This window comes from Salvelinus fontinalis, unplaced genomic scaffold, assembly GCF_029448725.1.
Source record: "Salvelinus fontinalis isolate EN_2023a unplaced genomic scaffold, ASM2944872v1 scaffold_0176, whole genome shotgun sequence".
NCBI classification, from domain to species: Eukaryota; Metazoa; Chordata; class Actinopteri; order Salmoniformes; family Salmonidae; genus Salvelinus; species Salvelinus fontinalis.
Genome location: NW_026600385.1, coordinates 197,501 through 212,583, shown reverse-complemented (window position 1 = coordinate 212,583; position 15,083 = coordinate 197,501). Strand labels below are relative to the sequence as shown.

Genomic DNA, 15,083 nt, shown 5'->3' with positions numbered 1-15,083 from the left:
TCATTAATTATTCATTCATTAACATTAATTACACAGACATTTCTTAATGACTATGAAGCAACAATGTTACTGTAGTAATGACAGTGTTATTACAGGTTACACAGGTATAAAGTTACAGGTTACACAGGTATAAAGTTACAGGTTACACAGGTATAAAGTTACAGGTTACACAGGTATAAAGTTACAGGTTACACAGGTATAAAGTTACAAGTTACACAGGTATAAAGTTACAGGTTACACAGGTATAAAGTTACAAGTTACACAGGTATAAAGTGACAGGTTACACAGGTATAAAGTGACAGGTTACACAGGTATAAAGTTACAGGTTACACAGGTATAAAGTAACAGGATACACAGGTATAAAGTTACAGGTTACACAGGTATAAAGTGACAGGTTACACAGGTATAAAGTTACAGGTTACACAGGTATAAAGTGACAGGTTACACAGCTATAAAGTTACAGGTTACACAGGTATAAAGTAACAGGATACACAGGTATAAAGTTACAGGTTACACAGGTATAAGAGCAACTTCATTTGAAGTGTTACCAGGCTGATTATGATGTGCTGTAGGTGTGACATAGTACAGGTGTGTGTGTGTGTGTTCTACTCACCTTTCTCTTAGCCCTGCGTCTCTCTGCTCTCCTTCTGGTCTTCTCCTCCTCACTCAACTCCTCCTCCCCACTCAGGACCTCTCCACCCGCAGCTGGACCTGGACCCCCTCTTCCTACTCCTCCTCCTCCCTCCCGCTCCATCTCCTCCTGCTCACCTGGCCCATCTAGAAACACACATACCCAGAGAGCAAACACAAATGAACCAAAGAAAACACTTGGTTAGTGTTGCTTTTGTAACATTGTCTACACAGGTTGGTCTCACTGAGAAAGTTAGAGACTCTGGAGGAGGAGAACAAAGAGAAGAGGAGGAGAAAGAGACAGAGGAAGAGGAAGATGAGGAGGAAGAGAAGGAGGAAGAGGCGGAGGCAGCAGCCCAGATATATCCATGTTTAAATGGATTCTGATTTTTTCCAGGGATACACAACATCCTGAAATATATATATATATATTGTTGTTAGAAAGAAAACTATATTTCCCTTGACGTAGTGATGCTGAATGTAAAACAATGTCTCAACATACCCCACTCTCCCCTACAGGTTAGTCTCATTGAGATGGGTACTGGAGGGAAAAGAGAAGGAATAAAGAGGACAGGGAGGAGAAGAGAAGACACAGTGCACATGCTGCTACAGATTCTCCTTTGTTCTTTGGGTGGAAACATATTGGATCAGTGGATCAGTACAGGAAGTGTATCGTTGCCCTACCAAGAAGAAATGACAGACTCCTCCCCCTCCCCCCAACACACTCATAAAGTGCATTCCAAATGGCACCCTTTATCATATAGTTCACTATTTTGGGTCATGGTCAGAATTAGTGCTCTATGTAGTGCAACACTTTTAACCAGGGCCCATAGTGCCAAAAGTAGTGCACTACATAGGGAAAAGGGTGCCGTTTAAGAAGCAGCCTAGACCTATTGGCGCTGGGCCTGGCAGGGTCCATAGTATTCCTGCATACAGGGAGGCTGCCTACAATGGTTTCACTTTTTATTTCCATCAGCGTCCTTCTTTCTGGCTTATTCACTCAAGCCTCACAATCTGGAAAATGCTAACCTGGTGGAACCAGCCTGATCGCTCATTCATTCTGTTTCATTTCAAGTGAAACCCATTTGAGTTCTGGGGAAACTGAAAAACTGATTGAAGCTAGAAGGTACTTCCTGATCTCTTCAAATAAGAAACTAATTTCTGTGTCAAAACTTTTCAGTGACCTCCTTAACAAACCTCGTCTAAACATCTCATATAAGTTTTTGTCTTTTTTCATCCAATTTTACTGAGCCCATGTTAGATAGAAACAATGACTGAAACACTACTTACACTGCTAAGAAACAAGCAGTAACATCCACGCTGGGAGTCAGGAAGCAAGTACAGTGAATATTTAATAACTAAACAAACATAGACCAAGACACACGAGTAGTGTACAGCCATGGAACACAGAGTCAATAACACCTGGGGAAGGAACCAAAGGGAGTGACATATATAGGGAGGGTAATCAGGGAGATGATGGAGTCCAGGTGAGTCTGATGATGCGCATAACAATGGTGACAGGTGTGAGTAATAACGAGCAGCCTGACGACCTCGAGCGCTGGAGAGGGAGTGTGATACAAGCAGCAACGGTGTTGAAAAAACAACATATTTCTGGTGCGAAATGAAAACCACATGTTGTGTATCTGGTTCCCAAGGCCAGGAGAGAAGCTGTTTGTGTTACACTACTTTGATAGGGAACAGAAAATTGATGGGAAAGGACTTTATCTCCCCAGCTCTCTCTTACTCTTCTCTCTGCCTCTCTGCCTCTCTCTCTCTCTGTGCCTCTCTCTCTCTCTCTGCCTCTCTCAATTCAATGGGTTTTATTGGCATGGGAAACATACTGTATGTTTACATTGGGTTTTATTGGCATGGAAACATACTGTATGTTTACATTGGGTTTTATTGGCATGGAAACATACTGTATGTTTACATTGGGTTTTATTGGCATGGGAAACATACTGTATGTTTACATGGGTTTTATTGGCATGGAAACATACTGTATGTTTACACTGGGTTTTATTGGCATGGAAACATACTGTATGTTTACATTGGGTTTTATTGGCATGGGAAACATACTGTATGTTTACATGGGTTTTATTGGCATGGAAACATACTGTATGTTTACACTGGGTTTTATTGGCATGGAAACATACTGTATGTTTACATTGGGTTTTATTGGCATGGGAAACATACTGTATGTTTACACTGGGTTTTATTGGCATGGAAACATACTGTATGTTTACATTGGGTTTTATTGGCATGGGAAACATACTGTATGTTTACATTGCCATAGCAAGTGAAATAAACGAACAAAAGTGAGAAGAAACTAATTGAACACCGTCAACAAAAAACTATTAGAAATTACAAGTGAACGTCGCACTCAAAAAGGTTGAAAAAATATAGACATTTCAAGTGTTATTATCAGCTATGTTTTAGCAATGTGCAAATAGTTGTAGTACGAATAGCGGGGGACGATAAACAGGTAAATATTGGTGGTATTTATAATGTTGTTTGTGCTCTATTGGTTGCCCTTTTCTCATGGCAACGGGCCACAAATCTCGCTGCTGTGACTGCACACTGCGGTATTTCATCTAACAGATATGGGTGTTATCAATGTTGGATTTGTTTGATTCGTTGTCAAATCCTCTCTCTCGCTCTCTCTCTCTCTCTCAACAAAACAATGCAAATAAAAAAGAATGCCGAAAGACATGAAACAAAACAGTGGGGGGAGGGGTAAAGGAATATGTTTGCCTTGTGATTCCATGCACCTCGGTCAGCCTGTGAGGTGACGGCAGCCAGAACAGATGTTCAGAGACGGAAGAACTGGGCTGCGTCCCAAATGGAACCCTATCCTCTACCACTCCCCTATGGCCCCTGGTCGAAGGTAGTGCACTAAATAGGGAAAGGGTGCCGTTTGGGGGACAGCCTTATAGAAGGAGCCCTCTAAGTCCAGAAATAGAACCACCAACGACCAACCAGCAGCTGGCCTGGGCCTGAGGAAGGAAGAGAAACTCTATCTGTTTGGCATTAGCAGCCGGACTCAAACACACCCAGAGAGGAGCAACGGGAGAGAGAACGCGTGTCTGTGTGCGCGTGGGACCTCTGGGACCCAACAGGCCTATAACTAATAGGATGTTATTTTACATTATGTAAAGGCGTCTGCGTTCTTCCCAGCAGAAACAGTTTGTGCATATATTATGATAACATGTTGTGACGTTTTTGTTTGTTTTGGTCTTCGGCAGGTGTTTTTGTGGCTGTACGGGCGCACAACATTTCGCGAGGCAAGCCGAAGTCTACACCCCTTCATCGGTTATTGTTCAACAGTAGGGATTCTTCAATGAAGTGTCTGTTGTCATTCAACAATAGAACACTCATTTCCTAGCGGTTAAGAGTGTTGAGCCAGTAACCGAGTCGGAAAGGTGGAAAAATCTGCCGTTCTGCCCTTGAGCAAGGCAGTTTACCAACAACTGCTCCCTGGGTGCCGTGGATGTCGATTAAGGCCCCCTGCACCTCTCTGATTCAGAGGGGTTAAATGAGGAAGACACGTTTCGGGTTAAATGCATTCAGTTGTACAACTGACTACGTATCCCCTTTCCCTTCCCCTTAAAATACTGCACCAAACATCTTAGTTAAATGTACAATTGTTTGACTAAGATCTCCTGAGCAAAAAAAAGTCAAAATGAATGACAGATTTCATGAGTTAGATGAATTCTAACTATTTTGAGGAAGTGTATACTGGCTGCGGCAGATGGACAAAACGTACCATTACCCTTTTTTGTTTCTTTTAAGCAAAGGTCTTTAAGAGAGTATGTGAGCACACTCGCTCGGTTCACCTAGCAGAGTTGGGCTAGGCACCAGCTGAACCAAAGCATGCTGAAGCCCTATCGGCCCTGGGCAAAAGTAGTGCACTATAAAGGGGACAGGGGCTAGGCGCCAGCTGAACCAAAGCATGCTGAAGCCCTATCGGCCCTGGGCAAAAGTAGTGCACTATAAAGGGGACAGGGGCTAGGCGCCAGCTGAACCAAAGCATGCTGAAGCCCTATCGGCCCTGGGCAAAAGTAGTGCACTATAAAGGGAACAGGGAGCCATTTGAGACGCGGCCCAACTCAACTCCAACCATGACAAATATACTCACAACAGCCTCAAACAACCTCATCTTGACGCAAATGTTAAACCATGTGTGGAATGAGATATTCTCCATAATGAAATAATCAAGTCGCAAAGTTAGCACTGGAAAAGGGCCTAATCCAACCAGTATGTTTGCTTCTCATAAGGACAGAGAACTAAGCCTGCATGCCGTTGTCAGCACTTCTGACTGACTGACTGACTGGCTGGCTGGCTGGCTGACTGGCTGGCTGGCATCTGGGCTCTTGTTCCATAAGGTGAAACGTTCAGAACATTGCAGATAGAAATGCAATGAATAATATAGAGCATGCCTTATCCGACATGATAGATAGACAATCATATCTCTACAATACATTTCTATCGGAACGTTCTGGAATGTTGGATTACCTCGGTCAACAACGGCTCACTCCCCTTAAACACACAGCGGCTCCTCCCCTTAAACACACAGCGGCTCCTCCCCTTAAACACACAACGGCTCCTCCCCTTAAACACACAACGGCTCCTCCCCGGGTCATGTTCAGTAGTCACAAAACTGGGGAAACTTTTAGAAACTGGAAGGTACTTCCTGATCTCTTCAAGAAACTCATTTCCGTTTCAAAACTTTTCAGTGCCCTACTTAACGATCCTCGTCTGAACGTCTCATATTAGTTTATATTATTAGTTAATATTAGTTTGTTTTGTGTCTTTATCAATTTTTACTGAGCCTGTTAGAAATAAACAATGACTGAATCAATACTTACACTGCTAAGAAACAAGCAGCAGCATTGTCAGAAAAACGGCCCTTATTTCTTGTGCGATATGAAAACCATGTTGTGTATCTGGTTCCCAAGGCCAGCAGAGAAGCTGTTTGTGTTACACTACTTTGATAGGGAAAAGAAAAATGCTGGGAAAGGACTTTACCTCCCCAGCTCTCTCTTACTCTTCTCTCTACCATGCTCTCAGCCTCTCTCCCTCTGCCTTTCCTTCTCTCTCTGAACATCTCTCTTTCTCCCTCTTCTGCCCCCTTCTCTCGCCCTGCCTCTCTCGCTCTGCCTCTCTCAATTTAATTCAAAGGGTTTTATTGGCATGGAAACATACTGTATGTTTACATTGGGTTTTATTGGCATGGAAACATACGGTATGTTTACATTGGGTTTTATTGGCATGGAAACATACTGTATGTTTACATTGGGTTTTATTGGCATGGAAACATACTGTATGTTTACATTGGGTTTTATTGGCATGGGAAACATACTGTATGTTTACATTGGGTTTTATTGGCATGGAAACATACGGTATGTTTACATTGGGTTTTATTGGCATGGAAACATACTGTATGTTTACATTGGGTTTTATTGGCATGGAAACATACTGTATGTTTACATTGGGTTTTATTGGCATGGAAACATACTGTATGTTTACATTGGGTTTTATTGGCATGGAAACATACGGTATGTTTACATTGGGTTTTATTGGCATGGGAAACATACTGTATGTTTACATTGGGTTTTATTGGCATGGAAACATACGGTATGTTTACATTGGGTTTTATTGGCATGGAAACATACTGTATGTTTACATTGGGTTTTATTGGCATGGAAACATACTGTATGTTTACATTGGGTTTTATTGGCATGGAAACATACTGTATGTTTACATTGGGTTTTATTGGCATGGAAACATACTGTATGTTTACATTGGGTTTTATTGGCATGGAAACATACTGTATGTTTACATTGGGTTTTATTGGCATGGAAATATACTGTATGTTTACATTGGGTTTTATTGGCATGGAAACATACTGTATGTTTACACTGGGTTTTATTGGCATGAAAACATACTGTATGTTTACATTGGGTTTTATTGGCATGGGAAACATACTGTATGTTTACATTGGGTTTTATTGGCATGGGAAACATACTGTATGTTTACATTGCCATAGCAAGTGAAATAAACGAACAAAAGTGAGAAGAAACTAATTGAACACCGTCAACAAAAAACTATTAGAAATTACATGTGAACGTCGCACTCAAAAAGGTTGAAAAAATATAGACATTTCAAGTGTTATTATCAGCTATGTTTTAGCAATGTGCAAATAGTTGTAGTACGAATAGCGGGGGACGATAAACAGATAAATATTGGTGGTATTTATAATGTTGTTTGTGCTCTATTGGTTGCCCTTTTCTCATGGCAACGGGCCACAAATCTCGCTGCTGTGATTGCGCTCTCTCTCTCTCTCTCAAAGTAAACAGAGTGGTGGCTGCATGCCTGTGGTTTCCTGCCACTCAGAGACAAAGTACCCCTCCCCCCATAAGGCCTTATGCTGACAGACAAGAGAAGAAGACAGAAGAGAGTAAAATCAAAGAGGAACAGTTTGTTAGTAGTTAGCCACCACACAGAATACACACAACACAACCCATCTCCATACCACCCTCATCATCAGCCCAATGATAGACGGGTGGGGTGGGTACTGTCTGTGTCAGAATAAATCCATGTTTCCCCTGTCGTATAATGGATCAACACGGTTCTACTCTAGTCCATTCCCTCTATTCTCTTATGACACTTCAAAGACATCCTTCTGACACAGACATCCTTCTGACACAGACATCCTTCTGACACAGACATCCTTCTGACACAGACATCCTTCTGACACAGACATCCTTCTGACACAGACATCCTTCTGACACAGACATCCTTCTGACACAGACATGCTTCTGACACAGACATGCTTCTGACACAGACATGCTTCTGACACAGACATGCTTCTGACACAGACATGCTTCTGACACAGACATGCTTCTGACACAGACATGCTTCTGACACAGACATGCTTCTGACACAGACATCCTTCTGACACAGACATCCTTCTGACACAGACATCCTTCTGACACAGACATCCTTCTGACACAGACATCCTTCTGACACAGACATCCTTCTGGTTTGACCAAACATGAGTGAGTCATCACGAAAGAGGATTTCTCGGCAGCTAAAAAATCGGAGGACAATCAAACTGAAAGTAAAAGACTTCCTCCAGGTGCGTCTCAAAGGGCACCCCATTCCCTATATAGTGCACTACATTCGACCAGAGAGTGCATAGGGAATAGGATGCCATTTGGAAGGCGGCCAGCCCCAGATGTTATTGTCAAACCTACACTGCCTCTTCAGTGTGATGACAGCGATCAGGTGCGTCTCATTTGAATAGCACAACAACAACGACCTGGTAGACTGGTGACACGTCCAGGTTGCCTGCTGACTCTGGTGACACGTCCAGGTTGCCTGCTGACTCTGGTGACACGTCCAGGTTGCCTGCTGACTCTGGTGACACGTCCAGGTTGCCTGCTGACTCTGGTGACACGTCCAGGTTGCCTGCTGACTCTGGTGACACGTCCAGGTTGCCTGCTGACTCTGGTGACACGTCCAGGTTGCCTGCTGACTCTGGTGACACGTCCAGGTTGCCTGCTGACTCTGGTGACACGTCCAGGTTGCCTGCTGACTCTGGTGACACGTCCAGGTTGCCTGCTGACTCTGGTGACACGTCCAGGTTGCCTGCTGACTCTGGTGACACGTCCAGGTTGCCTGCTGACTCTGGTGACACGTCCAGGTTGCCTGCTGACTCTGGTGACACGTCCAGGTTGCCTGCTGACTCTGGTGACACGTCCAGGTTGCCTGCTGACTCTGGTGACACGTCCAGGTTGCCTGCTGACTCTGGTGACACGTCCAGGTTGCCTGCTGACTCTGGTGACACGTCCAGGTTGCCTGCTGACTCTGGTGACACGTCCAGGTTGTCTGCTGACTCTGGTGACACGTCCAGGTTGTCTGCTGACTCTGGTGACACGTCCAGGTTGTCTGCTGACTCTGCTCTCTGCTCGGATGCTGTTGCAACACCTCCAGCTGACGGAGTCAGAGGTGCTGAAAATAGCCTGGAATGACGTTTAACTAGTTTAGGTTTACTGTGGAAGAGAGGAATGTTATGTCTATCTCAGCCGGCTCTCTCTCTTTAGCAACTTGTTGATCGGGGGTAACAATTAGCGTGTGGATTATTACTGTTTAAATACATGTTGTTAGTCTACTTACCAGTGTCTAGATACAAGGGTTCATTTGGTGTTTCACAGAAGTGTGTATTGACATTTTGTTAAAAGCATGGCCCAATTATTGCAGGTTCGATTCCTATCTCTTGGTCTAGTAGAGTGCATCTTGGCCTAGAGTGCATCCTGGTCAAGTGGAGTGCATCTTGGTCAAGTGGAGTGCATCTTGGTCTAGTGGAGTGCATCTTGGTCTAGTGGAGTGCATCTTGGTCAAGTGGAGTGCATCTTGGTCAAGTGGAGTGCATCTTGGTCAAGTGGAGTGCATCTTGGTCTAGTAGAGTGCATCTTGGTCAAGTGGAGTGCATCTTGGTCAAGTGGAGTGCATCTTGGTCAAGTGGAGTGCATCTTGGTCTAGTAGAGTGCATCTTGGTCTAGTGGAGTGCATCTTGGTCTAGTAGAGTGCATCTTGGTCTAGTAGAGTGCATCTTGGTCTAGTAGAGTGCATCTTGGTCTAGTAGAGTGCATCTTGGTCAAGTGGAGTGCATCTTGGTCTAGTAGAGTGCATCTTGGTCTAGTAGAGTGCATCTTGGTCTAGTGGAGTGCATCTTGGTCTAGTAGAGTGCATCTTGGTCAAGTGGAGTGCATCTTGGTCAAGTGGAGTGCATCTTGGTCTAGTAGAGTGCATCTTGGTCAAGTAGAGTGCATCTTGGTCTAGTAGAGTGCATCTTGGTCAAGTGGAGTGCATCTTGGTCTAGTAGAGTGCATCTTGGTCTAGTAGAGTGCATCTTGGTCTAGTGGAGTGCATCTTGGTCAAGTGGAGTGCATCTTGGTCAAGTGGAGTGCATCTTGGTCTAGTAGTGTGCATCTTGGTCTAGTGGAGTGCATCTTGGTCTAGTGGAGTGCATCTTGGTCTAGTAGAGTGCATCTTGGTCAAGTGGAGTGCATCTTGGTCAAGTGGAGTGCATCTTGGTCTAGTAGAGTGCATCTTGGTCAAGTAGAGTGCATCTTGGTCTAGTAGAGTGCATCTTGGTCAAGTGGAGTGCATCTTGGTCTAGTGGAGTGCATCTTGGTCTAGTGGAGTGCATCTTGGTCTAGTAGAGTGCATCTTGGTCAAGTAGAGTGCATCTTGGTCAAGTAGAGTGCATCTTGGTCAAGTAGAGTGCATCTTGGTCTAGTAGAGTGCATCTTGGTCTAGTGGAGTGCATCTTGGTCAAGTGGAGTGCATCTTGGTCTAGTAGAGTGCATCTTGGTCTAGTAGAGTGCATCTTGGTCTAGTGGAGTGCATCTTGGTCAAGTGGAGTGCATCTTGGTCAAGTGGAGTGCATCTTGGTCTAGTAGTGTGCATCTTGGTCTAGTGGAGTGCATCTTGGTCTAGTGGAGTGCATCTTGGTCTAGTAGAGTGCATCTTGGTCTAGTAGAGTGCATCTTGGTCAAGTGGAGTGCATCTTGGTCAAGTGGAGTGCATCTTGGTCTAGTGGAGTGCATCTTGGTCAAGTAGAGTGCATCTTGGTCAAGTAGAGTGCATCTTGGTCTAGTAGAGTGCATCTTGGTCAAGTGGAGTGCATCTTGGTCTAGTAGAGTGCATCTTGGTCTAGTGGAGTGCATCTTGGTCAAGTGGAGTGCATCTTGGTCAAGTGGAGTGCATCTTGGTCAAGTGGAGTGCATCTTGGTCAAGTAGAGTGCATCTTGGTCTAGTGGAGTGCATCTTGGTCTAGTAGAGTGCATCCTGGTCAAGTAGAGTGCATCTTGGTCTAGTAGAGTGCATCTTGGTCTAGTGGAGTGCATCTTGGTCAAGTAGAGTGCATCTTGGTCAAGTAGAGTGCATCTTGGTCAAGTAGAGTGCATCTTGGTCAAGTAGAGTGCATCTTGGTCTAGTAGAGTGCATCTTGGTCAAGTAGAGTGCATCTTGGTCTAGTAGAGTGCATCTTGGTCTAGTAGAGTGCATCTTGGTCTAGTAGAGTGCATCTTGGTCAAGTAGAGTGCATCTTGGTCTAGTAGAGTGCATCTTGGTCTAGTAGAGTGCATCTTGGTCTAGTGGAGTGCATCTTGGTCAAGTAGAGTGCATCTTGGTCTAGTAGAGTGCATCTTGGTCTAGTAGAGTGCATCTTGGTCTAGTGGAGTGCATCTTGGTCTAGTGGAGTGCATCTTGGTCAAGTGGAGTGCATCTTGGTCTAGTAGTGTGCATCTTGGTCTAGTGGAGTGCATCTTGGTCTAGTGGAGTGCATCTTGGTCTAGTAGAGTGCATCTTGGTCTAGTAGAGTGCATCTTGGTCTAGTGGAGTGCATCTTGGTCAAGTGGAGTGCATCTTGGTCTAGTGGAGTGCATCTTGGTCAAGTAGAGTGCATCTTGGTCAAGTAGAGTGCATCTTGGTCTAGTAGAGTGCATCTTGGTCAAGTGGAGTGCATCTTGGTCTAGTAGAGTGCATCTTGGTCTAGTGGAGTGCATCTTGGTCAAGTGGAGTGCATCTTGGTCAAGTGGAGTGCATCTTGGTCAAGTGGAGTGCATCTTGGTCAAGTAGAGTGCATCTTGGTCTAGTGGAGTGCATCTTGGTCTAGTAGAGTGCATCCTGGTCAAGTAGAGTGCATCTTGGTCTAGTAGAGTGCATCTTGGTCTAGTGGAGTGCATCTTGGTCAAGTAGAGTGCATCTTGGTCAAGTAGAGTGCATCTTGGTCAAGTAGAGTGCATCTTGGTCTAGTAGAGTGCATCTTGGTCTAGTAGAGTGCATCTTGGTCAAGTAGAGTGCATCTTGGTCTAGTAGAGTGCATCTTGGTCTAGTAGAGTGCATCTTGGTCTAGTAGAGTGCATCTTGGTCTAGTAGAGTGCATCTTGGTCTAGTAGAGTGCATCTTGGTCTAGTAGAGTGCATCTTGGTCTAGTAGAGTGCATCTTGGTCTAGTAGAGTGCATCTTGGTCTAGTAGAGTGCATCTTGGTCTAGTGGAGTGCATCTTGGTCTAGTGGAGTGCATCTTGGTCTAGTGGAGTGCATCTTGGTCTAGTGGAGTGCATCTTGGTCTAGTGGAGTGCATCTTGGTCTAGTGGAGTGCATCTTGGTCTAGTAGAGTGCATCTTGGTCAAGTAGAGTGCATCTTGGTCTAGTAGAGTGCATCTTGGTCTAGTAGAGTGCATCTTGGTCAAGTAGAGTGCATCTTGGTCAAGTAGAGTGCATCTTGGTCTAGTAGAGTGCATCTTGGTCAAGTAGAGTGCATCTTGGTCTAGTAGAGTGCATCTTGGTCTAGTGGAGTGCATCTTGGTCTAGTGGAGTGCATCTTGGTCTAGTAGAGTGCATCTTGGTCAAGTAGAGTGCATCTTGGTCAAGTAGAGTGCATCTTGGTCAAGTAGAGTGCATCTTGGTCTAGTAGAGTGCATCTTGGTCAAGTGGAGTGCATCTTGGTCTCGTAAAGTGTCTTGAGCAATGTCAGTTAGTGAGTGCAACAGCCCAGGCCAAGCTACACACTACAGTCCTCTGTGGCATTGGCTTATACACACACTACAGTCCTCTGTGAACTTGGCTTATACACACACTACAGTCCTCTGTGGCATTGGCTTATACACACACTACAGTCCTCTGTGGCCTTGGCTTATACACACACTACAGTCCTCTGTGGCCTTGGCTTATACACACTACAGTCCTCTGTGGCCTTGGCTTATACACACTACAGTCCTCTGTGGCCTTGGCTTATACACACTGCAGTCCTCTGTGGCCTTGGCTTATACACACTACAGTCCTCTGTGGCCTTGGCTTATACACACTACAGTCCTCTGTGGCCTTGGCTTATACACACTACAGTCCTCTGTGGCCTTGGCTTATACACACACTACAGTCCTCTGTGGCCTTGGCTTATACACACACTACAGTCCTCTGTGGCCTTGGCTTATACACACACTACAGTCCTCTGTGGCCTTGGCTTATACACACTACAGTCCTCTGTGGCCTTGGCTTATACACACTACAGTCCTCTGTGGCCTTGGCTTATACACACACTACAGTCCTCTGTGGCCTTGGCTTATACACACACTACAGTCCTCTGTGGCCTTGGCTTATACACACTACAGTCCTCTGTGGCCTTGGCTTATACACACTACAGTCCTCTGTGGCCTTGGCTTATACACACTACAGTCCTCTGTGGCCTTGGCTTACACACACTACAGTCCTCTGTGGCCTTGGCTTATACACACACTACAGTCCTCTGTGGCCTTGGCTTATACACACTACAGTCCTCTGTGGCCTTGGCTTATAGAAGAAGTGGCCTGAATTCACCACCACAACACCCATTTGAGACAAAAGACTAAACCAGGAACTAGGGAATAGAAGGCCTTTAGATTTAAACAAGAGTCTGGGAGTTACTGGTGACTGCGTTATATTGGAATTACTCATCAATTTGTTCTCGTACATTTAGGGGAGAGTATCATCCAGAGTTAATGTAATAACATATGCCATTTAACACACTCTTTTATCCAAAGCAACTTTCAGTCATGCGTGCATACAATTTACATATGGGTGGTCCCGGCAATTGAACCCACTACCCTGGAATTACAGGCACCATGGTCTGCCATCTGAGATACAAAGGAGCAGATCTGTTCCACAAAGACACACAACCCTGGAGCCAAGAGGACTGTGTCCCCTGAGCTATGTGCACTGCACCGTGTCTTGTAAGCATAATGGAAACAAAGTCTCGGATTCCGATGTGGCGTGTCGGCACATGCAGATAGAGCAGAGACAGAAAAGCCTACACACAGGATTGAAGTAGAAACATACTGATTATGTGAGTGGGAGAGCAACAATTATGTTTTATTTGTATTTATTTAACCTTATTTAACTAGGCAAGTCGGTTCAGAACAAATTCTTAATTACAATGAGGGCCTACCCCGGCCAAACCCTAACCACGACGATGCTGGGTCAATTGTGCCCCAACCTATGGGACATCCAATCACGGCTAGTTGTGATAGAGCCTGGAATCAAACCAGGGTCTGTAGTGACAACTCTAGCACTGAGATGCAGTGCCTTAGACCGCTGTGCCACTCGGGAACCCAAAAGCAAATATAATTTATTTAAAAAGGGGCAATCTGCAGTTCCTACATACATTTTTGGACTTAAATGAATGATATATACCCATTGATCCTCATGAGCTTAGTTCAACTGTTCCACCCCATCAGAACCCAAAATATAAGCTTGTTTTACTCCAATGTTTGTAAACAAAGTATATGTAAACAAACACTATACAGGCTCAAAACATGAATACTACTATAATTTTGATATCATGGCTGATCCGCCCTTACATCCGCAACTCGAACTATGAATTTGAGAGCGGTTACATTTTTCCAACTCCATCCCTCAGATTTGTTATGGTTTCAACTGCGGACTGCCGCTTTAAATACAAGGCAACCTTTTATAGGAACGTACATGACTGACATAAACAAAATAATATCACTCCCATTTGTGATCACAATAGGCTATCACAAAGCATAGGAGCATTTTAACTTGTGTAACTTGTCTTCAGTCGAGCCGACTCGCCAGCGAGAAGTAGAAAAACACTCCACAGCTGTTTGTCAATCAGTTTAAATGTGGCCCGTGGTCGACGTAAAATACATAGACATTTATGAGTTCAATAACTTTGCAGTGGCCTCGCAGTTAGTTTTACTTACCGCCTCCAATACCCAGCAGTCGGCAAATGTCTCTTGTGAACTTCATCAGTTCGACCATCCAGCATTATCAACTTGAATAGAAAATATACAAAACATTAAAGTATATCACTTTAAAACTGGATAAAAGGGCCAGTATTGACAGCGGTTACCCCACAGTTTAACCGCGGGTTGAATCGATCTTCGTTGTTCGTTCAACTGCCTTTATCTGCGCCGTTTCCTGAAATCGATCGAGCTACATCTGACTCTCGTAAATGATCAAGCTATCAGACCGACAGAATAAATGCGCCACTACACTAAGCTTTACGAGCGCTCTCTCGTCTAAGTTCCGCCTGATACCGTGTTCCTAAGTGTAGTTGCGCATCCATAGCTTGTAACATTATAGTTAGGTAGGGCTACACGAGACTAGCTTGACCGCAACGTTTCCTGCATGTGGGCATGTGTCTGCCTGCCACAGCCACTCTCTAGGCAAAGCAATAATGAAACTCAGATATCATCTGAAGATGAATAGATGAAAGCTGAAACTTAAAATTAACCGCGGACTGTGATGTGGATTTCATTACAACTGTCAGGGGAGCTTTGAAATGAAACATGTTTTGATATGCTTGTTTCAGGATATTGAAACTTCAGTTCCTACTTAGCTAAAGGACATTTGGTGAAAAAACTGAACGCTAGAATATACTGT

General features: G+C 44.5%; 1 protein-coding gene across 1 annotated transcript in view; it reads right to left on the bottom strand.

The window, feature by feature from the left end:
* Positions 1 to 14,672, bottom strand: part of LOC129844118 (uncharacterized) — a 34,031-nt gene extending 19,359 nt beyond the window's left edge. The window contains exons 1-2 of the mRNA XM_055912513.1: positions 14,402 to 14,672; positions 614 to 777 (exon numbers count right to left, since the gene is read on the bottom strand). Coding sequence (XP_055768488.1) covers positions 614 to 777; positions 14,402 to 14,459 — 222 coding nt within the window. The 5' untranslated portion in view covers positions 14,460 to 14,672. The remainder of the gene's footprint in view (positions 1 to 613; positions 778 to 14,401) is intronic.
* Positions 14,673 to 15,083: the final 411 nt, after the last annotated feature.